Source organism: Bombus bifarius, unplaced genomic scaffold (genome assembly GCF_011952205.1).
Source record: "Bombus bifarius isolate JDL3187 unplaced genomic scaffold, Bbif_JDL3187 scf7180000008047, whole genome shotgun sequence".
In the NCBI taxonomy this organism is placed as follows: Eukaryota; Metazoa; Arthropoda; class Insecta; order Hymenoptera; family Apidae; genus Bombus; species Bombus bifarius.
The window spans coordinates 129,776-157,500 of NW_022884413.1; the positions used below are offsets into that span (position 1 = coordinate 129,776).

Consider the following 27,725-nt stretch of genomic DNA (forward strand, 5'->3'; position numbering starts at 1 on the left):
AGTAATTATCTGTTTCATTTAAGATAGTCGAAACTTTCATCTTCACTTTGATAGAAGCGCTGTAATATCCGATTGCTTCAACTGCAAATAAAGCGGTCCCATAAACAAAAGGGTATAAACGTCGAGGCGGTAGCGTTAATCTACGGCGCAACTAAAATATTTATCGGTGAATAAATTTGTTCGTCGTCGCCGGGAGCAAACATCGAAGTTACTTATGGTGTAATGAATCACGGTTAATACCTGCTGCGCGTTCTCCTTGGCGAGTCGGCAAACTTTACGAAGCAGTTAGCACAGTACAGGCGTACAGTGTGCGCTACACTCGCCTGGGATCGTGTTCGATTATCCAGATCCAGATCCAACGATCGTAGAGTTTAATTTTGAAGAAGTCTTTGGTATTTGACAAAAGTTATTTCCTTCTAAATAATTCTTAAATAGGCCAAGACGAAAATTAATAAATTTGACTCAATTTTCTATTCTATTGGAATTTCGATTAAAAATCTCTTTGTTTTTAACTGTATAAGTAGAAAACGGAGACTTGTAAATTTCAATGTCGTCCTGTAGTGACCATGTACAAAAAGCACAAACGATACCGTGTTAATTATTTTCTGTCGTCGGACTATTATGTTTTTTAAATCAGTTTCTGTTTATCAACACGAAGAGCCTATAATTAGTGTCCTATTTTTGTAACTATAAACGTAGCTACAAAATACATGCCAGATGCCAAGGTTTTAAATGTTGCAAGGTCTAAGAGAGCGAAGATTTTCAAGCGGTTCGAGGAGCACAGATCGTTCCTTGTCGAAAGTAGAACCGTTCATTGGCCGTAGCACGAGGCTCTTGTCCAAATACTGAGTCACTGTGACAACAATGGATCACCACTACGATTCTCATCGTCGTGAACGGGGTCGAAGGCTCAGCTGATTGCTCCGTATCACTCAGGGGATGAGGGTTTGTTTATTAATACCTCGAAGATGCAACGCTTCCCCTATTTCCACGTACGATTCGCGTGAATCCGACGACCTAATTTTACGCCCCCTAATCGTTCCCACGATTTTGTCGAAATTCCTGAAATCACCCTTCCCGACGATATTGCATCTAACGAAGATCTTTGTCTCGTTTCAACGTGGACAAAACATTATTTTCATAGGATAATATTCAACTTAGAAACCTCATAAGACGCACGAGCGTAGGTTGATCGAGTCAGAACGAGTCGTAAAAAAAAAACCGAAAGTTTAAAGTGAAAGCAAATTGTTTGAGACATAAAAAACGAGTACGAGCAAATAGTACAGAATGGGTTTATCGAGATTCTCGAGAGAATAAAAGAAGACTACCTAAAATATGAATTATTTGAAATAAATTAAAATTCTTTCAGCAAAGTACCGCTTAAATCAAACCCTTTTTAATTAGCAGCAGATTAAAAACAACGTCAAGCATCTTTGTACTCGTTCATAAAGATGTAACATCTCTTTTCGATAATAAAATCCATGGTAGGTGCGATTAAACATGCCATAGAGAAACAAGTCCTTACAAGCAAATCCACCATCGTCCCGCTAACCTTGAAGAAACATTTCCACCCTTCGAACACGAAAAGTTCCACCATCTGTTGTCTCAGCGAAGGCACTCGATGTCGCGCGAAGTATCAAAAATTAAGACGCATTCTTAGAGGCGAAAGGGAAAACAAGGTGGAGTGTTTGCATGGAACGGTTGGAAAGGGATGCGCAAGGGAGGGCCGCTTTGCATGGCATTAGCACCTATATTATTGTAAGCCGACGCGCATAATTCTCCAGGCTGCAAGATGGCCGACAATTTCGCGCACACCCCTCTTTCCGGGGATCTCGAATTAATTTAATATCGTTACACCCTTTTACCATCCCCCTTCCCTACACCTTTTCGTCCGGCTCTCTTTTGTCGGATATTTACACGATACGGCAATGATAAAACTGCGCCTGGACATGTCATGCAACCTGTTAATCGGCCGACGCTGCAAATCGAATATAAATATGTTTATAGGCGCGTATTTGTATTTTTGCGCGAGTCGACAGGTTGCAATTACACCGATTAATAAACAGAGAGTAAAAAATAATATCGGAGCCAAGTCACTGGCGCGTGATTGTTTCACGATGCGTTTGTGATTTTTGGAATTTTTCCCTGGTGAAACGTGCGCGTGTTCGCGAATATTATACAGCATAAGTTGTGGTAATTTTGCCAGCGAGATTGTGCAAGGAAATTAGTGGCTTTTGGAACTCAGCTTTTTTCAGAAGTAAATCAACGATAAACAAAGGTTGATATTTTTTACTACGTAGGCTTATGCGCAACTACCGACACAGATTTTCCATTACCAAACAAATATTCGATCTGTTACAGTCGCGATAATTTTAGTGCTTCTCAAGACTCAACTTTTGCCAGCTGCTGAACTAGATGCATCCTAATTAGGTGTTAAAAATTCGAAACATGATTTTATTTCAAGCTGTACTTGCTTGTCCAAGGTAGACCCGAAGAAGCGAAACGCAATGCTCACGAAAAACGTTGTCGCGAGAGTACAACTCGTAAGACGATTGTCTTCCGAGAAATCAAAATCGCAATATTAACGTGTTATTATATACCAAGAAACAATTCCTCCAAGAACAAAATTGTACATCTTTGACCGGTTGAAAAGAATTGTACGTTAAGCGGTTAAAACCTTCATCCCCCTTCCATGACAAAAAAAAAAAAAAAAGAAAAACAGCAAATTTCACGAGATACTCGAGCGAAAAGACGAGAGAAGCATTGGACAGAATCACCGAATAATATCGAGCACACGGGGCTCAAAGCGAGTGGCATCGAATCGATCGTGGCGTTTGAAAGGGAGCCGGATCGAACGGGCAATCGGCGAACCGGCCCATCGATGTCGCGGTCGAGCATTACGTTTTTCCTGGCCGGATGTAAATGCAGGCAATATCGCGATGTTGGCGCCAATGGTCGACGCTCGAGTGACTGGTGCTGATTGATGTTGCCGTGTTTGGTCAGAGGGTTGTTTCTCCGCTCCGCAGCAGCCCCCAGCGGACCCAATAAGCACCTCACGCATACACGCGTGCCTGCTCTCCGGTCCACCTACGCCTAACTTAGCCGAAGGAAGCGGAGCCATTGTTTACACGAGTCGCAGTGGCCGTCTGTCGCGATACTACGAGCTCAGCCATCCCCGAACGCCCGCTCCTCCGACTCCCATGGGGAGGAACTAGCTTTAAACCATCCCTTTTCAAAGCCTCTCCTACAGAGAACAACGACGTCGATTTATCGAACTTCAATTGTGACCAGCTTTAAATCAATCCTCATTTTTACATCTCTGTGCCTGTTGTTGTTCGCATTGCTTTCGCCTTTGCGTGGATAATTCCAAGGGTTGTTCAGGCTAAATCGGTGCTTATGGGTTTATGAGAAATTTAAATATGTAGAGATGTAATGCTTAAAGGATAAAGAAAATTTTTAGGTGGGATTCGTTTCTTTAGTTGAGCTCTTATACATTCGCATAAACGTTCCCAACGTAGTGACGATCGTAGGATTCAGGCGTTAGAAGGTTGTTGGGTAATCGATGGATTTTATGAGTTTTGGAGATGTTAACCATCGACTCGTGTAATGCGGGTCTCATTCGTGTTTTGATTTTCCCATTAGAGCGTTATGTTTCTCGTTGCATTTGATACAGCGCGAGAGAAATAAACTATAATTTCAGAGACATGACATTAGAGACAAAGACACACTCCGTACCGAAGATTTTGCAGAACAGTCGTTGATACTTCTAATTACGTTAAACAACGGGGGTGCGGAAACTTCTCACGATATTTTTTCGATCGACGTGAAAGAAAGGGGTTTGCACTAGGGGTTGGTCAAGTGGAAGCACGGTAGCGATGAAGTAAACAGGCCTACCAATGTCACCAGCAAACGCGGCTTTCAATAAAAATTTTCCTCCGCGAAATTCTGCGTGCGTCCTCGTCTTTGCCGATTCAGACGCCTCTAAAACGAAAGTGTACCGTTTAAACACTTGCCAACAATTTTCAACGCGACGAAATGTTCCATCTCTCCGCAGGAACCTTCGAAATTTTTGCTCTTGCAGCGCCTGTAATTAAACAGAGATCGTCCCGTGTCGGCGTTTCGTCGAGTCTAATCCGACAATCATCGCGATGAAATAAAACGCGCAGCGTGCCAAAACGCGGAGAGATAAAATCGAGTTAAAATCGCGTTCGCCAGCCAGGAAGTTGGGACGTTGAAAATGAAACTCGCTGCCTCCCTCCTGAAAATGCATTAATTATACGAATGCGGACGTGAATCGCGACGCTGGAATATTTCAATCTACTTAAAAAGCCATCCGTTTGAAAGTAATTATCGCGATGAAATTAAAATGTCAACCGTGGTGCGACGGTATACACGAATATGTGTGTTTGAGCGCGCGCGCCCGCGCGCCAGCCAGTTCGTATCGTATGTTTGTGTTGTGTGATCGGCGGCGTGCTGTTTACCTGCAAATCTAACTAATCTAAATGGTAATGTGACAGAATTACGATAGCACCCGCTCCTCCCTCCTCTCACTCTGACTCGCGGCCGAGCTTTTTCTCTTTCTCCGCCTCCGCCCCCTGTTCCGTCCCTCTTGCGCCCGCATTTCGCCGCAGCACGACGACAACGTCATCGTTGTCCCATTACCAGCGCGCTTTTAATGAATTTTCAACCAACAACACCGGCGAAAGCTCGCCATTTTAAAACGTTTATCGCGCAACGCGATCATTCGCGCTTTCGGCTGTTATCGAAATTTCTGAGCGGCTTTTCGAAGGTGCTGGGACATAGACACACTCTCGCACAATTGGGAAATTCAGTATCGTTCAGGAAATTTGATAAGTTAGAGATTTTAAGTCGCCTCTGTCAATATTTTGATGATGGAATAGTTCTCGCTAAGAATGAAATGGCTGATAGATAACGAAGACTATACGCAAAGACTCGATCAGCTATATTTGTTGATTTTTATATCACTTGATAGCTAAAACAGGTCATTTTAATGTTATCTGATCGAAAATAGCGTGTTTTTAATTATATTCATAGAAATATAAAATTGTATATCCACAGTTTATATAGATAATATAATATAGATAACAGGCAACTAGTTTCTTTGAATAAGCAATCGATCCTTTACAAATAGAGTTCAAATCAAAAGACACCGTATTGGCTATCAACAATATCAAATACCAAAAATATACAATTTTCACTGCCATAAAAATCAACTAAATCGGCCTATTACCCACGATTAATCGATATTTCATAACAGCAATCAAACGAAGCAAGTTAAGTTCCTTAAACAAGAACCTGTAGAAAGAAGCTCCTTGCTATTGGTTACAGTTTAACGAGCGCGTATCACGAGACACGTGTTTCGAGACACGGCGTATTTTTCTTTGACAAGCATCGTAGAGCCCTTAAACGACGTTCTCGCGGCGTTTCGAGGGCATTCTATTTCTATTCCGGAGAGTAAATGAAGTCACTTTACAGGTACGACGGAAGCGGCGAACGAACGAGGTCGCAACGAGAAACGCCTCGTCTCACCCTCCTTTCGCCTCTCCTAGTCTTTTCGACGGTGATGTTCCGGGATAGGTTGGGCCTCGGTGCTTCGAAGAATGCGACGCGCATCAGGAACCGCAGCCAATTTCAATATTTGAGGAAACTCGGCTGACAGGAGTTCCGCAAAATTTGCAGGTAAAAGGCGAAAATGTCCGTGGTGATTTAACGAGCCCTTTAAGGCACTCTCAAAAAGGACTCTGTTGACAGCCAAACAAACTATTCGGAATAACAGGTTAAACTCTCCCGCGCACGATAACGTCTACACATGAATATTGAGAGGCGAGAGACACGTGGAGATGTTACCCTCTGCGGCTTCTTTTTTTTTTTCTCCTCCTTTCCTACTCCTCTTTGCATTCCAGTCGTCCCTTTTTCCTTTTCGTCACGGACTAATGCTCGCTTCTACCCGGATAAAAGAGATAAAAAGCGGGGAATTTTGGTGGAGAAATTTCTGCGTCGATGCGAATCCTTCTGGGGACGTTTTTTCTATTGCAGGTACGCTACTGATCACAAATTTCGAATTACCTCTTTTTCATTCAAATAATAAGATCGTTAAAAGAAAGGAGTAATTTATGTTCCTTTACACGATGTTCAAATACGATACAGTAACCTTTTAACGAGTTTCTGCGCAATACTTAACAAAGTCCACGGTATTGATACTATATTTCAAAGACTTTATTACACACCTGTTTTATTAAAGCCAATGTTTATAACTATCAAATGACTTGTTAACAGAAGTGTACTTAGTAAACACATGCAATTAACGAAGTAACGTTTCGATGCCATAAAGGTTAGCGCATATATTATCCGCTGACTTACAGATACAGATATTCTCTACAGTATCTCTTCTTTCAACTAGCTCAATATTCTGCAAATCTTAGGACTCTGAATAAGAAAAATGTGAGAGACGTGCTAAAATACGTTACTCTTATTACCGATCTCCGCAAAGACGTCCGAGCAGAGCGTCCGTAGGTTCTTTGAATGGGCTTGAACGCCAGCATATGGGGGTGGAGCTGCGGGTTCAGCGATCGACCGCGTGAAATCGACCACCTCGTGCACCGCCATCCCACGGGCAGCATCCACCATCCAGCATCCAGCATCCAACGTCCACGTTCCGCTCCCACCCTCGTCGCTTCCGCCATCCACCCTCGTGCTCGTTGTATTATCGTACGACCGCACGGGCTAGCCCCTACATCGTCAACATGTCCGGGACAAGCAGCGGTGTGTGCGCGGGCGCGCGCTCTCCGCTCGTTTTCACACATATCCATCTGCATGTATGTATATAATATAGATATATAGATATATATGTATATATGTGCATGTGTATACATACGTACATCAGCATACATATACACATGTACGTATGTGGGTGATAGTCGCGTGGTACATTGAGACAGTCATGGTCGACGATGTACAGTTGGTGGTGCGTCTGTGTATGACGTGATTAAACCGGGCTCCACCACTCACTCCCTCCCTCTGGTATCGCTTTCCACCCCCGACAACTGCCGGCGGCCAACATGGCCGCCGCTAATTAGCGCCTAATTATTATTTATTGCATCGGACGCGACCCGGTATATGCCGACACCAGCGACAGTCGCGACACACCGCGTAATATAACTGCCACTACGTCCGTCTCTAATCGTCTCTCTCTCTCTCTCTCTCCCTCTCTCACCCCCTGTTTTTCACTCTGTGCTCGTCGTTGCCTCGGGCGAGAAGCCAATTGTGCTACGTTACGATCCGCATACGCCCGAAATCAATCTGGCTTGTCGCAGTGGCTTCCACGATAGTTTTTTCGTGGATCGGCGCTGCTTGAACTGATGCTTTTTGATGAACACGGTAGAGCCGTGGGGTTTGGTCGAGAAGGGTGCAGGATGTTGCATCGAATGCGAATGAATTTATCGTTAGGAGCCGTGGTAAATGCAATGGATGAGGCGAGGAGCTAAAGAAAAGTTTGGTGTATGTTCGCAGAGATTCGATTAGGTTTGAACGTCGATATTTGCAGCGATGATCACGTGTAGATCTTTGGACAACCAGCGATCCTTATCTTTCTGGCAGTTTTGCGCCTTCGAGATAATATTTCGGCTTCTGATATTCTTTGCGTTTCGTTGTCTGATTATAACGGATATTTAATTCGATAATTTGATTTCAACGTTATGTCATGTTCATAGTTACAGAAGCGTAGTACAGGTATGATTAGAAATAATCTTACAATTCTTAAACCTCTTCGATCACTCTCCTGTATAAAAGCTTAGAAAGATCAACCCTTAAATTACACTCGTTGATCAAACTCACAAAACGCATACTCACGTACGTACCTATTATCAAAATCGACGCGAATCGATGCACGGAAACTGGCTGAAAGGTTGGTTATCTGGACGAGGACGATAACGAGGGAGATGGCAGAGTTTTTCTGCCGCGGAATAATCCAGAAGAGGCCGCGATAGTCAGCGAGAAGAAGGGGTGACGAAGGGAGTCGTAGTCGAGTTGCGGCCGGATCGGTCGAGTTAAGTCGGGTCAGGTCGAGTCGAGCAGAGGTACCAACAGGGCGGTCGCAAATATTGGTATTTGGCAAAGACTATCCTTGATCCGTGTCTCTCTTTCTCTTTCTCCGCGCCTCCTTGTCACCGCACCCCCTTATCCTCGTGCATTCTCTCACTTGTCGTCACCCTCTTTCCATCGATGTCTCTTCTATCGTTCCTCCGTTTCCGGATCCGGGCTCACCCCGTTGTCCGGCCATCTTCTCAAGTTCGAAAGGGGTGCGAATGCCAGTTTTTCTTTCGAATCGTGATCAATGATCGGGAAAGTGGTCGTTAGAGCACTCTGTTCGAACTGTTTGAGCAAGTTTGATGGACTTGTAGAATAACAGGCGTAGTTCTTAAGGGATATTTAAGGGATATATAAAGGATATTTCGGGTGTTGCAGCTTTTCCAAAGGAATTAGGACCTTTTTGATACTATTTTTTTGGTAATATTTTCGATACTGCCGATAGCTTGGATTTACGGATGAATTATATTATAACTCTGGCTGGAATTTGTACAGATTACGATGAACTTTGGACGTAGTAGATTACAGTTTATCAAAGTTTCAAACTCTGGGAAACTTTGATATAACGGAATTGGTGGAAGCAGGTTTTAGCAACAAGTAATTCAATTGTTTATTGAACTTTGCAGCGAAATAAATAATCGACGATATATCTCTCAATTAAAACGATAAAACAATTTACTTCGTTTAATTCCAAAATTACGAATCCACTTACTAACTAATTTACTAACATCGCTATTATACTCAAACTTTTGATATTATTGAATTTACCGATATTTATTTAATGATTAAATGTTCCAATTCTGACTATCGCTTGCGATCCAATGATACGAAATTACGATTAAAATTTTTCACATTTTTGAAACGAAGCCCAACTTCCGAATACATATCGGTAAGCACACGCGTCCCTAACACAGAGTTTACGCTTGTGGTTTGCGTGCGAGTCCGTCTACAAGAAACAGGTTGCATTGCTCAAGCGTGCATTGTACTTTGAGAGAGCTGGAGAATAATAAACGGGGAGTGGCTGGTAGTTTGTATCTATTCGCGCGATCGACGCCAGACAAAGCGATATTTTTTCCAGACGATCGAGCAACAATCGGCTTCCGCTACCCGTTTGGATTTTCACGCGAAAACGATCGGACATGGCTTCGCTTGCTCTAATATTTACTTCATGGAACTGTAAAAATGGCGACCCGAATGTTACATGTTAAAAATCTGTCGCACGCGAGCGGCGATCTGCTAAATGCCAACGCGATGCTTCGATTCACGGCCTGCAGCTATCCTCGTGTAAATAATCCTCATATTTTTTTTGCTTCCCCCCACCTTTTTTTTTATTTTTCACGGCAGATATGATGAAATTTAAAGGTATGTTTGGTGTGTAGTGGGAATTTGTAAGCTGGAAAAGGATAAAGGCGAATTGGAAGGAACTGCGCGCTGGTGTGATTCGTTTCTGAACAGGATTTTTGAATTTACAAAATTCTGCAATCTGTAAAAGAGTGCGACGGATGAGGCTGGATAATAACAAATATTTTTCTGGTAGGTGTAAAAGTATGAAATTTGTAGTCGGTTATTGCAATAATTTATCGCGAAGATGAATATGCCATAAGATTTGTAGCCCGACGTTTTTATCGAGTCTTGGTTTAGATAGTGGATTTTGGTTATCACGTACGATTATTAAACGATATTTAAGAAGAATTCCCACAAGCACACCTCGTCCTCAATTGCTTAAACGCAACCATGGCCCTTCACGAGCGCTGATGTTTGCTCAGCCAGGAACGCTATCGCATTCTCATGACGGAAAATCCACCAGATAGTCTTCTTCTTAGTCTCGCTGATGCGCGTGAATACCGCTGCGCCCTTCTTCGACTTAAAGCTCCGTTCACAAGCAAATTATCATTTAACAAATTCACGATCCTTATAACGTTTCTAAAAAATATATTACGGATAAACGTTACGAAAATATAGCATATCCTTAAAATATAAAATACAGAAAATTCTTTAACAAAAGATCGAGAAGATCGAGGAAACCTCTGAAATACATTGATATCGACGAATCATTGGAAATATTGAAACTAAAATTTTCCATAATATAAACCATTTCCAAAATAGTTAAACTAAATCCATTGAATTATTCTTTGAAGCTTCTAAATATTTTACGCAGAGTTCACTGAGAAAAAAGTTGCAAAGTATAGTTCCTTGTTAGCAGAAGTATGTACGCGTAATATGTAGAATTTAATCGCTCGAATCGTCTCCAGAATGCCGCAAAAGAACTTTTTTATTGCACTGAGTTTCTCAAGTCATTCCTGAAAAATACCAAACGTATTGCGTAGAGCATACAGAATAGAAGATTGCAGTGAACAAACACCGGAAACAATTCGTGAACCTCGACAGGAAGTTCTTCGCAGACGTTTCGTCCGATCTTCTGTGAACGTAGCTTAACGGCCGATGGATGGGAGGGAGTTCGGTGTGGCAGAACAGCGATACAGCCAGGGTACACAGAGAAAGCAGCACGGTGCAAAGCAAACGCGCGACTACTAAGGCTAATCTCAAAAATGATAACGCGGAGATAACGTCGGCCCAGATGTCAGACGTTGCTCGCCACAAGAAACGCGTTGTTACCGTGTTCGCGTTATCCGTTTCACGTTCCTAACCATGAAATTTCAACATCTACGGCAACTTGCGGAAAGGCTACGCTCGTTCGAGTACCTGCTCCCATGAAATATCGCTTATCGTTTTCGTGGTTTCCGAGTTACTGACGATTTTCTAAGATTTTCGAAATTTTTGGTAAGTCGACATAAAATCCGGGTTGTCCATTTCGTTTCAAGATACTGACCTATATAAATATTGTTAGATATCCCGAGACGGAATCGAAGCCACATTGATCGATTCTATAAATGAGAAAATAAAGAAGGAGGTGACGAGTGTTAAAGAATTTTTTAAATTTTCTTGGATTTTACGATTGCTTATGTATCGCAAACTAATGAAAGTAAAAATAATTTGAAAAGTTATACGATGGCAGTTACGTGTCTGGATGATGAAATCGAGAAATTTATAAAAACTGGAGTCGATCAATTTGGTTCTGCGTTTCAAAGAACAGAAGTTTTTAGAAATATGAAGATGAAAGGTAGACTTCGATGAAAATACAATCAACTTGGTCTTAATACATCGAATACTCGCAGCTTCCTGCCACGATATCAAATTCTCCTCGTGTGTCACGTCTAACGCTAGAACTACCGATTGTTAACACGAAGCTATTTCTACCAAAATCAGTCGAAATGACTGGTCTTTAAAAGATACGTAAAATATTTTCATATTTATTGATTTATTACTTTCTTACAGAAGCAATTCCATGTTATGTAGTACATTTTTGGTATTATTAATCCATCTAGGACCATGACCCCTAAACGAGGGTTGACACATTTATAAAATTGTAGAACCGGTATTTCTAGTGTTAAACGTGATCCAAACGATGCCATGAAAATTGTTCAAATAATTCCCAACGTGTCCAAATTTACGAAATCTGTCCCCGAACGTGATCAATCCGTCTCGTATTTTCGAGTCACATTAAACATTATCGGCTAATAGCTATGATATAACTAACTATTCTATGTTTACATTGGACTAACGAGGCACGAATAAAACTGGAAACGAACGGAGGAAAGCAAGAGATGGTAATATATCACGCTTGACGCCAATAGGACGGCCCTTCTACGTAACAATAAACTTCCTAATTAGCTCGACACGAAACGACGCAAGGCCTGGGCGTCTTTGTGTTGGCCAACCCTCGACGAACACTTAGCCTCGCACGAGCCCTCGTCACACGTATGGAATCGTTCTATCGGGCCGATTATATCGACGTTTACGATCGGCCACCTCTTTGTACCAACCCTCCACTTTTGTTTTCGCGAAACCGTTTTGCTCGCTGATACACAGGAGGGGCGAGATTCTTCTGTTATCGTCGAAATCGAATGGTATCGAGTGCGTACTGAATTTGGGTCGTGTGATCGTGCGAGTTCACGTTATTAACGTGTCAGGCTATGGTCGAAGCGAACGCGTTTTCTGACGAACTAATGTCCATTTCGACAAGTACGTGAAAAGAATCAAATTTACGTATATACAGTGACTACAAAAGTTATTGGCGCGTAAATCTTATTTTCTTTATCACGATGCGTTTTTCCATCGGTTCTACCTATCGTTCTCGCAGTATCAGAAATTTAAGACGCAAGTTTCTCAAGTTGCTTTCATATTGGAGCGAAATGACAAATTACGCAATCGAATCTGATTTAAAAGTAGAAAGTCGTACAATTATCAATACGTACGTTTTCTAATTAATTCCTGAATATGTTATTACATATATTAATATAAATATAACATAAATTAGGATTACTTGCGTATCGTGATTAGAGTCGTTAAAAGGACACGAAGGGCGAGTGGCAGAATGTCCTTTATCGGTAAAAACGGTACTTCCGTGAGAAACCGGAAGTGGATCCTCCGCATTTCGCGCGGTGACACGTGTCAAGAAACACAGCGAGTGTCCCGGTCTATTGAAAAATCGAGTCGGAACGTGAAACACCTGCGACACGCGTCCTTTTCCGTTCGGGACGCATATTAAACAGACCTTATTGTCGCAAGGTGTGTCGAAAACGATGGAACAAAGATTCCAAAACTGGGGGTTTGCCGTAGAGAACGAGCAGAGTCTTCTAAATGGTGCTTGATTGTCGAACAATAAAAGTTAGAGGGAGTTGGAATGGAAAAAGTGACGCTTTTCTTCTTTTTCTGCCATTTCAAATATATTTCCCTCGCTCCTTTACAGACAATGAAACCAGATGTTATTCGAATAAGTTTTCAAAAAATATTCAAATAATAGTTACAAAATGTAAAGCATAAAATTAGTTAGTGAAACGAGTACGAATCTATTTCTTCCTTTGGTTTTCGTAACTAGCTTTCAAGAACTCCGGCGAAACTATTTTCAGTATAATGTTACCTCGAAGAATTCGTCCCTTTTTTGCGCCAATATCCCTGATTACCTGTAAAACCTGCGATTATCGTACAGTTAAGTCATAAATGGCCGACAGATTGCACGTAATTGAACATATGGTGGTCATCCGCAGTTTTACAAGCACACCTTGTCGCCCTTTGGGTATCGACCCTCAACAGGGATTCATATATTAGTCCATGCGCAATCTTTGAACAATAGACCACGTAACCGACTACACGTTCACTTACTATTCCTTTATTGTCGTGTTTCAACAATCTGCTTTCATTTGTACGATAAATACCATAAATCAGCCTTGGAATACTAATTGAAAAATTAAATTACGCAGCTAGTAGGTAGATTAAGCTTATGGAAGAAATTTACTAAAATATATCCGCTGTAATAAAATATACCCTTGTCGCACTATGCAAAACAAAGCTACAAAAAATGAATAATACCGAAAGCTCTTAATGCTCTTAATTTTATGATCAGGGACTGGATATATCCTTTTCATGTAGCTTTCGTTCTAATATCCTTGGCATAAATCTATATTTAATAGCTCTGACGTTGGAAATTGCAACACCTTGCAACCCAGTACCTGGGAATAGCAACTCCAAATCCATCCTAATCGTTGCTTCGGTAACAGGTGCTGCCAACCTCGAACACGTCTCAAACGATTCGTTCGGCCGATCCTACGCGATTTTCATGGTATATCCGGCTTGGTTTTGCGCAATATTTTTACCAGACCACCCTTCTAATGGAAACTCGTTGGAAAATCTCCGGTCAGTCTTCGAGACCGAGCCTTTGAGGGATCGAAGGTACGTAGTGGCTGTATCTAATCGATGAACGGTCAGCGGAACCCTGAAACGTTCCGAAGATACGAGGCTCTACCTATTTTCGATCATTTCACTAGAAAGATTACGAGTTCACGAGTCGGTCGCTGCGTTTGAACCAGTTTCGCCTAACAGGATCTGAATTCTGACCACGGATGGTGGATTTCATGGGAACGGATTTTGATCGACCTTAGATTCTGAGATTTTTTTCTTTGGAGGGGTTTTTTTGCTGCAAGTTTGTAGGTGGAGATTTCTCGTATTGAAAAGTGATCGATGAGTGAGAAAACGTGGCTGTCGATGGTGCTATTACGAGAATCGAAAGTTGGTGCAATTTACGATGTAGAGAAACGATTAGAATTCAGACCAATAAAAATCTGCAATTGTTTCAACTGGGACAACGATAGTTTGCTATGATTATAATTGAAAGTATTAGAAGTTTTCGCTAATTGTATTTCCCAGTGATAGAAATCGGGAATATTTTTTAGTAATAGCAATAATAATTTACAGCAAATATCATTCTATAGCAGAGTAGTCAGAATGTAATTATGTTAATTAATATTCCGATTTGTAATCGTCATATTAACACACTTGGTAACAACTGTGATTCGAGTGAATAGAAAACGATAAAAAGGTCATAGGAATTTTATTGCGTGTAAAAAGTACAATTTTCTGTAATAAAATAGTTTCAAATACAATAAAATTCAGAAGTTGATACTAATCACTAGATGTAAAAGAAAAATCGGAGTAAAAAGTTATTAAAATATGCTTGAAGAACGTTTCTATGAAACACAACTACGCGAAAAAAGTTGATAGCTAATTAAATCTTCTTCACTTTGGACAGTGGCTCGTCAGCCAAGTTTCTTTTGTTCGGTGTCCACGATTTTGGCAAATTTGGCGGTGGTATCGGTCGTTTTTGATTGCGGCTTTTACTTCTCGTGTTATTCGGTCGTTGTCTCGACTTCGTCCTCCTCTTAACACTTCGAACCTTATTTTTCCCTCGACTCCTGTTCCTACGAGATGAAGTCTCGCGTCTGGCGGTACTAAGTTTTGCATTGTCCAGATCGAATCTGTGCTCGTTGAAAGAAAACGACGCGAGATGAATCTCCTGATAGTAAAATTTCCATGTTTGAGAACCAACAAAATATTTAACAATCTCTGAGCGATTTTCGAATCAATATAAAACCTTATATCTGATACGAACAATGAACGAAACGGATAATTCTTAAGATTTCAGTTCTTCGTAACAATTATTCAGAATAAAGTCTCCTATGTTTCCCTATGTTTTATATTTTGCAAAAGAATCAAGTAGAGAATAACGTTTTTTTTTTTATATAAATTTACATAATTTTGCAAGGAAGGTTGGTTTGTACCAATAGATTTATTCGTTGTTTCGATTAAAAAATTGTTACAATCACCTAAATCTGTTATTCCTCTTGGCGATGATGCCAAAATCGACGCCACGACGAAGCGCCACGGCTACCTGCTTCCGAAGTGCCTTTCCGGCCAAGATGTCGTGCTTGGCACTGATCTGCTCGACGATCTCCTTCTCGGTGAAACCGTCTGGCGGTTGTTCGCTCCTCAGCAGATCGTAGACGAGAATCGACTTCCGTACCATCTTGATCTTCTAGTTCTTGCTTTCGTTAATGGGTCAACCGGTCGCCAGAATTGGCCAGAAGGAAACATAGGGAATCACACGAGAATAAGTCAAGCCAACATCGTTCTCCGGAAGTTGGTCCCTTATCGTGCGATTATTTCAGAGATTTTCGTTGTATCGTTGGATATTCGCGTCTGCGTTCATTTGGTCTGGATCGTTTTTGTTTCGCTATCGATTTTCTTAATTTTTGATAAATTGTGAAATTATCGCGAATATTTCACTCGTGATAGTCCATAAGGATGAAAAATAGAAGAAAACGCGACGAGAATCGTCTGTATTATCAACCGATGAATTTTACATTGAAAAGTTAATTTGTTAAGTTAATAGGTTGAGTGTGAAATATTCGAGAACGGCGTAGCTCTTGGTTCTTTAATCACAGACGATTAAAAAGATAGGACGAGATAGGAACGATATAATTTCTAAATCAAGCAGCATATAAAGTGTTTACAGAACTCAGCTCGTTCAAATTAAGCTACATTTGTATATTTTTTTTCCAGGTTTAATTTTGATCTTACGCTTCGACAAAGAGGAAACTAATAAAACATTGTGTTTCATCGTATCTGCCAGAAATTGCATTTTGAAATCACGTTTACTTTTTACAAGCCGCCCCGGCTCGCTGTGTGTTCTGCTTGCTCTAGTATTTGCGCTCGCCGCATTTATTGCATCCCCGACGCGTGGAACTAACTAAACGGCGTGTTCAGAACGTGCAAATTAAACTCGTTCCACACACCACACAGAATTCAGTCATTCGCGTTCTACTTCGAACGGCCTTGAAAGATTTTCCCTTAATTTTTGTGTGATTTCAAAATTTCGTCATGGACGATGACGATGCGCAAACATTCCGACTATTCTGCCTTAATTTAAAAGAAAATATTCTGCAAACCTGCAAAGCGCAAATCTTCGCCTGTACCAAAAGATCGTATGTCCTTCTCATTACCAGACCACAAAACCAAAGCTGCTTCCTTCGACTTTCGATAATCCCCCGAGAGATCTGTCCTTTTCTTCCTTTGGTTCCCAACTCGGAACTTCTCCAACGACGATATTTCTAAATTCCCAATACTCTGTCACTCGACCGCTCATTTTCCAAAGAAAAAGTTGCTTGAAAACCTCGAGAATCCCAACTACCCTCGTTGTTGCCTCGAAGCCCAAAACCAACCACTTCGTTCGGTCTTGAAAAACTCGTCGAAGAAACCTCAGTCGCTCGTCTTAGTCGCTTTTTCCTTCGATTTCGCGAAGTTGGTATCGAAGTCGTGACCATCCCAGGGTACAACTCGGTTACACCTGAGCTCTTCGGTATCCGCGGCGGAGGATTCCGTGGCGGAGCTGGATGTTTGCCAAGAGGGACCCGGCTGTCGGAGGGTTTAGAAGGAGCGGCTGGCTTTGAGGATAGCTCCCGAAGGATGACAAGAGGGGATCGGAGGGTGTGGGTGGTTGGTTGGTTGGTTGGTACGTTGGCGCTTAGAAAGAGGGAACACGGCTGGATGGCCAGCGACTCTGATTTCCGTCGGGAATTTCGCCCTATCCGACGCAACCAGGCGAAACCGCCTTTAATCATTCGATTGCCGCCGCTTAGAGTCGTTTCTCGGCCAGGACCGATATCTAACCGCCCGCCATATTTACCCAGTAGCATCTGCTGGACCAGACGTTTCTCCTTGGCGCACGGTTAATTAATTTGCCGTTTTTCTTAGCGTTTCGTCGTGGATAATCTTGGCGTCAGGTAGGACCAAGCGATGCTCAACACGCCGCATGTAAATTTTGCTTTCCATCGATAGTCGAATTTCGTATTCTACCTTCGTTTTTCATCTGTATATCTTAAAAATCTTCTTATTGTTGATCGCGACGAATATTTGTTCGAAATATATTACTTGGCGCTTCGAAGCAATTTTTCAGCATTTTATTTCAACGTTTGAGGGGGTCCCGGTTGGATCAAAGGAAGTTTTGCAGAGAGAAAAATTGAAATGTTGAAAAAGAAGCATTGCGCTTCTCTTGTAGAGAAAGGTGGTTCCATCTCGTGTTTGGATTCTTAAACGAAATTGGAGTAGAATTGTTGGAGTGGCGTCGACTCTTATTTCATGCCGCAGTATAGGAAACAGAAATTGGCTTTCGCTGTGTTCTTCATTACGTGACAGCTAAATTTGGACTACAACGAGTGAAACGGACATGGACCAAACAGCGTGTCCCGAAATCGCCAAGTGTACACCGTGTTCTACATTCTGAAATCAACGTAAATCCAAATCCAATTATAGTCCTTCTCCAGCCATTCTGCTAAACAAACCTCGTGTGTCTCCCTAATTTTCTCGACGTTCTACCGCACTCTTTTACTTCGATTAAGAGAAAATCAGTAAAATAATAATTCATCTTTCTTACGAACATCCACGAGGCATTGAACAAAGAATCTTTCATTTTAATTTTGTTAATTAAACTTCATCAGTTTTGCTTATTCTCACTTAAAAAAAAAAAAAAAAAAAAAAAAAAGAAGAAGAAACCATTACTATATAATAATTCATCTTCGTTAGAAAGCTTCGCAAGAGATTCTTTAAAAAATCTTCTCGTTTAATTAGACCATCTAACTTCCTCGGTCTTTCAATTATCCCTCTGCCAAATTCCTCAAACTTGACCTTTCTATTCAATGGACGAGATTTCTAACGAATAACGATTCATCTTTCTTACAAATTTTCGCGAGACAAGGAACCGAACCAGACGTCTCTCACTTTAATTTTCTTAACCAAACTTCATTAGTTCTTCAGTTTCTTTCTCGTTGTTTCGAAATTCCAAATATTTCGAATATTCTACGACGTTTAAATTGCAAGAAAATTCTTGAACATTCCACTTGAATTAAAACCACAATTTCCCTTCTCGTTCACCTCAAATTCTATACGTTTCGACGTTCCAATCTTCGGATTCTCGTTCGAACCAAAAAATCGACGATGGTCGCTCCTTGTTACAAACTCCACACCATAAAATATTCCGCCAAACAAAGACTATCAGTCGAACGATAGAAAGGAGCCTCGTAAATCCGGCTCGTGATCACGAAGGAAAGAATAAAAGAGATGGAAGCTCTTGCAATCTGGATCAGCGAGTGGTTGGTTCGTGCTCAGCATCGTCGAGGACGATAGAATCGAAGGCTTCGATCGTCTTGCCTTTTCTTACCGTAGGATGGACCCCGTGGGGCATCGGTTTCCCGGTTTCCACGGCGCTTTTTCCAATTGTGCCGGCCCCCAGCTCGCCTCCGGTCGGTCCTCCAAGTCAGGGCAAGTGGATTATTGACGGCACGAAACAATGGCGTAGCTTTGTTCCACCAGCTCCGAACGTAATATGTTCGATGCAGTAGTAGGGCCTGTCCGTCCGACAGTTTTGTGCTCATCGAGTGGTTAAAGCCGCGCGCGAGTACTCTTTCTCTTTTTTACTCTCTTTCTCTCTTGTTCGAGCTGAGAGTCAAGTACCCGTGCGGTACATCTGGCTGTCTGATCGGTGTTTATTAAAAATCATACGAAATCTACCGGCCCCTTAGTCCCTCTTTTAGAGTCAGGCGAATATTCGATGCGATGAAAGTCGAGGATTTGACAGGGAATTGGGTGGACGTGGAGTGGTGCGAAGGTTCGAGCGTGGTTCGCTTTCTTTTCCAACGACAGCAGAAATTGCTGCTGGTTTGATTCGAGTACCGTTTGATTGACGTACCAGTGGAACGCAAAAGACGCGTTAGGTCGTGGTTTTTTCGCGGATCGACGGTTTCCTCGATAATTTGGCTTGGGCAGTGGTCGAACCTCCTTTGCAGAAACTTGAATTTGTAGGGGATTTATTCAGTTTGCTATTAAAATGATCGTGACGTTACTAGAAGTATTAACAGAGACTGGGGACTGAGTACTATGAAGAAAATATACGAAATAAGCGTCTCGCGTAAAGAGTAAGCCGCAGGAAGAAATCGAAGAATATCGATCCCTCCGAAAGATACCCAGACTCAACGTCATTTGAACAACAAAGCTTTTTAAACCGATCAATCGTCGAATATGAAACCTTTTCGTCAAATTTGAAAATCCAGCAACGTCGTAAAATTATTCGCTGAAGAAGAAGGAGGAAGATGGAGGGAGAAGAAAAGCATGTTGCCAGATAAATCCTCGAGGAACAGGCAGCCAAACACTCGAGCCGACAGTGCCGCCAGCGGAAAAGGATGAAAAGGAGCGAGGAGCAGCGATTACATTTCAAGTCGGTCCGTAACCGGCGTAACGAAGGACCGGAGGAACGATAGTTGAGGAATTAATTCAACTCGACCATCTTTTTCCCCTTCTGTGCCATCACGAGGGAGCAACTGGCTGCCTCTTTGAAGAAGGGCCAATAAGATCGTCCCGGGAACCTCCTTCTTCCTGTCCTCGGGGATAAGACGAGCACTCTGCCGAACAAAACTATCAGATCTTTTCGCGAGAGACTGCTTCGTCATGAGGCGCGAGCCTCGATGGCTAATTTCGCTCCATCTTCGATGTTTCGCCTTCGAGATCTTGCCATTTATTTTCCTTTCATACTGTCTTGACTCATTTTTAAGAAATTTTGATAAATCTTTTCGCAGGATGTTCGAAATAAGGTAAAGAGAATGTCGAATTATTCTTTAGAGTACACATCAAGTTTTGTTTCGTGACTTGAAACATTGAATGCGTTTGTGAGTGGCCAAACCATCTCTCACTTATTAATTAATGCGTCGCTGACAGAAATTAACAGACGCTGTTCGAAAAGTGGACGTAAGTTAGTCTGCCGTGTATCAGCTTTCCCTCCAGTTTTCGAGCTGATCACATTTTTAATTTGTAATTCAGCTTAAAGCGTAAACTACGACAAATGCTTCGATAATTGCAGTCTTTTCGTTCTTGTTAATTTGTGTAACGTAATTGTATCCGTAAAGATAATTTCGTCTAAGATCCGAGTACTTTCGATCAATTTTTTGAGTCACTCTACGTACGTGGACTGTCTTGGTTGATTCGATTAAACATTGTCTAATTGTTAGCAGTACTTTTGCGGTTTCCACGAAGATGGTAACGTTGCTAGAATGATTTTGACGAAAGTTATATAAATTAAGCATAGAAATCTGGAATAGGTTTGTGATTCTATTTCTATTCAGATTAAATTTAAGCAAACCACTAGTTTAGATTAAGTTCTAGTAGAGTTAGTAGAAAAATCATCATCTGTCTTTGAGGAATTCTGTGACGAGTTACCTACGTGATTTGTGTCAAATATATCACATTCTGTAAAAAATTCGTCCCAAGCGCAGGTCGTACGAGAATCTGGTTATATCTCAGCAAATCCATTGCTATATTTAACGCTATTGAGTTATAATTATAAATACCGCTGTTTTTTTTTTTTTTTTTTTTTTGAAAAAATAACACTAGTCTCTGACGCAAGATACTTGGACGATCGCTATCGTCGTGAAATTCCAAGGGCGGAATGCGATATTAAAATTGGAAAGAAATGCTGTACGTTGGAAACGATTGATAAAACAAGAAAAGCGAGGTCGGAGGCACCGAAATATCGGGACAGGAAGCGGCGGAAAGGTCGGGCCTTCGAGGCGAGTCTCGTGCCGCTGGGAATAGCAAGGTTTTGCTATGGTGAATTTTGCCATGGAGGTCGTGATCCAACGTGCAAACATCCCTGTGGGCAAGAGCTTCGATTTGGTATCCGCCGGCGGTAACTACCGTGCAACCCTCGAGATTCAAAAGTGGTGCTCACCCGTGCAACCGAAATTCGCCGTTTATTCCCTTCCTTGATGCTTTTCCTTTCGCGGTCACTGTATGCTATCCATCACACGGTCCGACTTTTAGCAAAAGCCTCTTACGATTTCAATACCGTCATCAAACTTTGCCTCTCAGACCGCAAGAAAGATCGGTGTTTAATATTTTTTAATAAATCGTAGACTTTAATATATATCTTTCGTTTCATTCGAGGTTCGAGCTTCGAAGTTTGAAAAATATCTTTTAACGTTCCAGCGATTTAATGCAAATATAACGATTCTCCCTTTTTTAACGGTATTATTTGACGATCTTTTCAAGAATTACGAGAAATGATTATGAATAAAAAGTAAAATATACATAGTAAAAAAATAAATTATAAATAAAAGAAGAAAAAGCTATATTTAATAACTTCCTCGGGAATTATGAAAACTTTAGAAACACGGCATAGAATTTCCGAATTTATCGCTTTGTAATGACCCAAAAATATCGAGAAACAGAGATCAATGGACAAAGAAGAGAAAGAAATAAAAAGTTGAAACGTTCCATGGACGAATTTCGAATTATCTCGGTGGAACGTTTGAGCACCACATGAAACCTTCTCCACGGGGGTGGAACAACGAGGGTGGGGTTTGACAGTAGCTGGTGGCTCGGAGGGATTCAATATAATCGCGCAATAAAATTCACTTACAAGCTATAGCCGTCCCTCTTCGCCCTTCGAAAGCGGCGCCTCTCTTTCACCCTACCTCCCCTGCCCTCAACCCTCGTCGATTCGTTTCTCACTCGTCCCAAAAGCGAGCCTTTATCCTGCTGGAAGCGTTCGAGGGAGTACCGCGAAGTATTATCGTTCAGCTTTCGACAGAAGCTCCCTCGACGACTCTTTTTTACCATCCCCTGCCAAAGTACGGAAGCCTCATTTTCTTGCGCGCCCCTTTCTATCTTTCAGCCTTCCACGACTTTTCCTTATGTTTTTACCATTCGCCCGTTTGTCAGCTAATTTGACGGTGTTTCTTTGATTTGTTTCCTTCTACATCATTCTCGTTCAGTGTATATGTGTGTTTTATTTGACGTGTATATAATTTGTCCACATAATATTCTTCTTTTTAGTCTGTTCCCTTTAAAAAAAAAAAAGAAAACAATTTTTCTGCATTCATCGAGTGTTCTCTTCAACGTCACCTTCGTAACTTTATAACGTACGTGTATTTTATGTTTTCTAATTGTTTTATGGAACTATTTCTTTTTTCTCTTCATATCGCAATGTTCCATCCTTCTCGATAATCTTCTTATCTTTCGTTATGTGTATCTGGTTTATATTTCTCAATTTTTATTGTATTTATTTATTCCAATTCTCTTAAGAATTCGACTTTATCGCTTGTTTCCCAACGTTTGAAGCGTGTCGAATTTTCGAGAAGCCATTACGCGTATCCCCGGCGTATCTCTTATTCAGGATGGCCATTGTAACGGGAATAATTCAGTGTAATTTTGTCCAGACAACGAAATTTGGTGGCGCGGTTCGATCAATCGAGTGGGCAACCTTTCGTTAAATTATGCATTGCCAATCTCGGCATGTTGACGGGGACAATGTGTATTACACGATGAATATAATAACAAGCCCTGTTGGCTCCTTCCTCTCTTTTACAGCGCCAAAGTTGCGTTAAAATTTCTCCGTGTTCTTTCTCCTCAACGTTCGAAATTAATCAAACCGATCCACAGCCCCGCCACTCACTGAACCTACTTTCCTAGAATTTCACCAAAATTCCTCCAAAATTTCCTCAAATAGTTTTCTTGTAAATAGTTTTCTACTTTCTTGAAGCTACACCAAACCACCACCGCAATCCATTTTCCCAAATTTCTACGGTCAAGTACACACGCATATACATCGACTCGATTCAAAGCGTGGAAATTCCATCGAACTAATCGACCACTTCGTCACTCGCGAGACCTTCGATTCTCTCGCGGTTACTCTCAAGTCCACGCTCCTAAAACCCACGTTTCTTCTGCTCGAATCTCCGCCCTTAAAAATCAAAATACAACAACGGACGTCCGCCATTCAAAGGTTTATTTAATCGAACAACTTCTCGTGGAGAAATCTTCCAAAGTACGATACTCTGGAATTATGGCCAATTTCTACGAGATCGACCGGACACGAAATCGACTGCGATAGTTGAGGCCAGAGGGTTGGAAAGGACGTGGATAAAAACAGGCCGACAGCTGAGTGTACACAGGAGCCTGTGCCTTTCTTTCTTTCTTTCTTTCTTTATTTTCGGCTCTCTTTCGCTCTCTCGTCGACGTTTCGAATTCTCCACCCCATCGTGAACGCTCGTGCGCGCGCGACCATACTCTCTCTCTCTCTCTCTCTCTCTCTCTCTGCTTTCCTCTTCTCTCCTCTTCTCTACTCTCGTCACTCGCATCCCTGACAACGCGCGCTGCACCTCGGGACCTATGCAAACACGGCCTATTCATTGGGCAACGTGCTCGTATATTGGCGGCGGCGACGTCGAGCAGAAACGAGCGGAACGGAGCGTAACCGACGCGTCTCTATGATTTAATGAATGGGCCCGGTCGATTGATCCACGCGATTCCGCGGCTGTTCACCCTGTGATTATCCTGCCATTGCTTGTCTGCGTTACATCCTTGTCTCTGTGTTCCTTTCTTTTTCTACTCGGCTGTTGGGGAAGTTCGTAGCGTTTTCAGGATCTTTCTCAGGAATTTTCTCAGGAAATTCTATCAGCCGAGTATTAAACGTAACGACAAACGCGAGCAACGAAAGATCGGTCAGGAATATGTTTTCTGATAAGACAGTGAATATCGACCTTCGTGCAACGACGAAGCACGTCGAAGTATGTCGATGTTGATGAAGTATGTTCGGTTGAGACGTTGTCATGTCATGCTGCGCGACAAATAGCGAGAGAATTACGACGAACGAGACAGCGCATAAAATACGCGATAGAAATTTAGCTGTAGAAAAATACAAAGATGCTTTTGTCGAGTAACCGCCTTAAGATTATTGAACCAACATATCGAATTTGTCAGTCTTCGTTCTGCCAATAGAACAAACTATTCTGTGCTACATCTAACTATAGGTAGATACTTGATTGCTAGAATTCGAAGAAAATCATTCGTTTTCGTTCAAATCGAAATTAGCCGATACGGAATTCCACGCTCGATATCTTGCCACTGGCAATGCCATAATCACTGTACGTTTTGTACGTTCCGCAGCGAATTGCAGGAAAGAAAATAGCGCGTTATCTTCTTTTTTTCAGCACAAACCATGCCATATGAATATTATCCAACGCAATCGTTTCGAAGAGAATTATTTAAATGGGCAACCGGGCGGGGATCGCATTATTTCCAGCAGATTATGTCATTTAAGTTTCATGCAGTGCAACGTTGCACTTTATACGCGTAATATACCGCGTTATTTATACCCGGGGCGCCCCGTTAATTTAATAAATTGCGTTATTTCCAGAAGCAGAGATAATAATAATCACGGATCGTTAGAAAAATCGCGACGTCCGTGCTAATGAATTCGTTGCGACGCGGCGATAACATTAATTAAACCGGCTGGCGATTCGTTACGTAATACCCATTATCAGGCGAATTTTAGTAAATGCCTGCTGTTGCAATAATATATTCCCTCTGAATCCACTGGACGAATAAATTCGTCCCAGTTTATAAAGAACCGCTGTCAACGACCGTTTTTCGATCGATCTACGATAATCCGATAAACAGCGGACACTTAAAACACTCGACGGAGAATATATTCCGACCTTTTTAAAATATCTAAATCGTCGTTGCGTTTGAATCGCTGAAAAGCCACACATTGATCAACTTGAGACATTGAAAAATAGAGAAAATAAACGTTTTCTCTTCTTTCTTTTATTATTGAAGCAATTTAAATATCTTTCTTGATCAGATTCTTCTGCGGCATGTTGCACGTTATTGCAAAACGAATTATAATTGCAATTACAACTACGATTACAATCGTTTTCTTACGCTACTGGGTTATACCTTTTTGCAGCCTCTCTACAACTCTTAATATTCGAGCAAACACGATCTACGTGCAAAGTGAAAAACGAAAGCGTACTATCCACATTTTTTCGATCTCCACGAATCAAAGTGGCCAAAAACTGTACGCGGCTCGATGGTTCATTATTCTCCATCACGTAGAACGAACGGATCGCCCGTGAAAATTCACTAGATGCTCGAAACGCTATCGCGTGTAATATTGTCGAATATCGAGCTTCAGTTTTCCGCAAGTTTCACGTCTACGTCTCACATTCTTCTCTCGTATACGTATCTCGCGTAAATCATGAATCCACGCCTAAGTATGTTTTCTGCAAGAACGTGGTAACGCGTTTCTAATTTGATTTCTGACGATCGTAATGAAACGCGCGGAAGAATTTCTCTAGAAATTCATTCTTAGAAATTTTAGAAAGAAGCGTTATCGAAGAAAATAAGGGATATTCTTGATGAAAATATTTTTTTACAGATTCTTTCTTCGCGCTGGAAATTTGATCTCAGTGGAAGCCAAAGAATTCTTTTTCAAGAAATTTCTAAAAAATTCGTCTATTCTCTGATATTCCTGCGAGCGACAAATTAACGATGTCCCTGGAACTATAAATTTTGTCGCTTGTCCACGGATCAGAGTTCGGTAATTCCGAGTCTGACAGGAATTTCGCGCAGAAGTAACCGGTATAACGCGCGAACGGACTTGTGATGGATTAATGGTAGCTGCAGGACTTTTATGAGGTTGAACGTGGCACGGTTAGTCCTGCGAGACGAGCTGGAATGGAAATCCTAGCCGCTGGTTGGCTGCGGCTGGCTCCGCCTTTCATCCTTGCCATCCCGCCGTTATGTGTGTTACATCCTGCCGTTTAAGTAGATACGTATACTCTCATGTTGGTTCCTACTACCTTGTAATAGGAGTCTTTCGACCTACAGGTTCCTTCACGCAAGGAGATTCGGCGAAATAAGGCGTTCAGCGAGCAGATTCTTAAGTTGCAATAACTTCAAGTTGGACAACCTGTTTTAAGCATTTGAAGTATTTTGAAATGGAAAGTTAAGTCACCACATGCGCCCCGAATATCACAGTCTCTATCACACGCTATCACGCGTCTTATTTTTTGGCAAATAATTTTAATGTCTATGATGATTTGAAAATAATCTTAATGTTTGCGATAACTGAAACGTCCCTGGTTTCAACAGCATTTAAGGAATACTTCTTTTTCTTTTTTAGGAATATTTTTAAGAATCAGTGACACTAAGTGGACGAAAAGTTTTGTTTGGCTTAGAGTTTTCTACATCTCAGAGAAATTTTAAATATCTTAGTCAGCTTGGAGAAATTGCAAAAAATTAGAACGATTCTTAAGTTGTAATAACTTCAGTTACACAAGCTGTTTTAAGCATTTGAAGTATTTTGAAATGGCAAGTTAAGTCACTACATACGCCTCGAATATCACAGTCTCTATCACACGATCTCACGCGTCTTATTTCTTGGCAAATAATTTTAATGTCTATGATGATTTGAAAATAATCTTAATATTTGCGATAACTAAAACGTCTCTCGTTTCAACAGCATTTAAGGAATACTTCTCTTTCTTTTTTAGAAATATTTTTGAGAGTCAGTGGCATTAAGTGAACGAAAAGTTTGGTTCGGCTTAGAATTTTCTACATCTCAGAGAAATTCTAAATATTTGAAATATCTTAGTCAACTTGAAGAAATTGCAAAAAATTAGAACGATTCTTAAATTGTAATAACTTCAGTTACACAAGCTGTTTTAAGCATTTGAAGCATTTTGAAATGGAAAGTTAAGTCACTACATGCGCCTCGAATATCACAGCCTCTATCACAAGCTATCACGCGTCTTATTTCTTGGCAAATAATTTTAATGTCTATGATGATTTGAAAATAATCTTAATGTTTGCGATAACTGAAACGTCTCTGGTTTCAACAGCATTTAAGGAATACTTCTCTTTCTTTTTTAGGAATATTTTTAAGAATCAGTGGCATTAAGTGGACGAAAAGTTTGGTTCAGCTTAGAATTTTCTACATCTCAGAGAAATGTTAAATATTTGAAATATCTTAGTCAGCTTGGAGAAATTGCAAAAAATTAGAACGAAAGAGAATCACGTACCATCGATAGTAGTTTTCTTTTGATACAGATAGTTTGATAAAATAGAAGCAAGCTGCAGGTCCTGTTATAGATTTGCACAGTGGCAAGTAATCCTGACGTGAGAATTACGTGGTCGACACTCGAAACAAGCTGCTCCGTTTATCCATGTAGCTTAATTCGAGAATCTAGCGTTTCAAACTTTGTGTATCTTGCTCGATTTACAACGTTAAACACACAAGGGACATACTATACATCCGTGTCGAGTCCGAATCTCTTTACAATACATTTCACCACCTATTTTCCAATGTTTCACCTGTGTATCTCTACTTTCGATTT

The 27,725-nt window shown here is 41.2% G+C and overlaps 1 protein-coding gene and 1 long non-coding RNA gene across 2 annotated transcripts in view; one reads left to right on the forward strand and one right to left on the reverse strand.

The window, feature by feature from the left end:
• LOC117207962 overlaps positions 1 to 27,725 on the forward strand; it is a 186,549-nt gene that overhangs the window by 40,627 nt on the left and 118,197 nt on the right. Inside the window, exon 2 of the long non-coding RNA XR_004487613.1 lies at positions 5,497 to 5,700. This is a non-coding gene — a long non-coding RNA (uncharacterized LOC117207962). The remainder of the gene's footprint in view (positions 1 to 5,496; positions 5,701 to 27,725) is intronic.
• On the reverse strand, positions 14,729 to 15,570 carry LOC117207959. The gene is made up of 2 exons (XM_033448703.1): positions 15,327 to 15,570; positions 14,729 to 14,978 (listed from the first exon to the last, which is right to left on the reverse strand). Exons 1-2 carry the CDS (start codon positions 15,524 to 15,526, stop codon positions 14,729 to 14,731), a joined length of 450 nt encoding a protein of 149 aa, XP_033304594.1. The 5' UTR covers positions 15,527 to 15,570.

Excerpts from the sequence above, each read along its gene's own strand:
- LOC117207959 (XM_033448703.1), bottom strand. The coding sequence starts at position 15,526 with ATGGTACGGAAGTCGATTCTCGTCTACGATCTGCTGAGGAGCGAACAA. Across the intron at positions 14,979-15,326 it reads AAGAGGAATAACAGATTTAG|ATTCGATCTGGACAATGCAA; the intron begins GTGATTGTAACA and ends CAACGAGCACAG.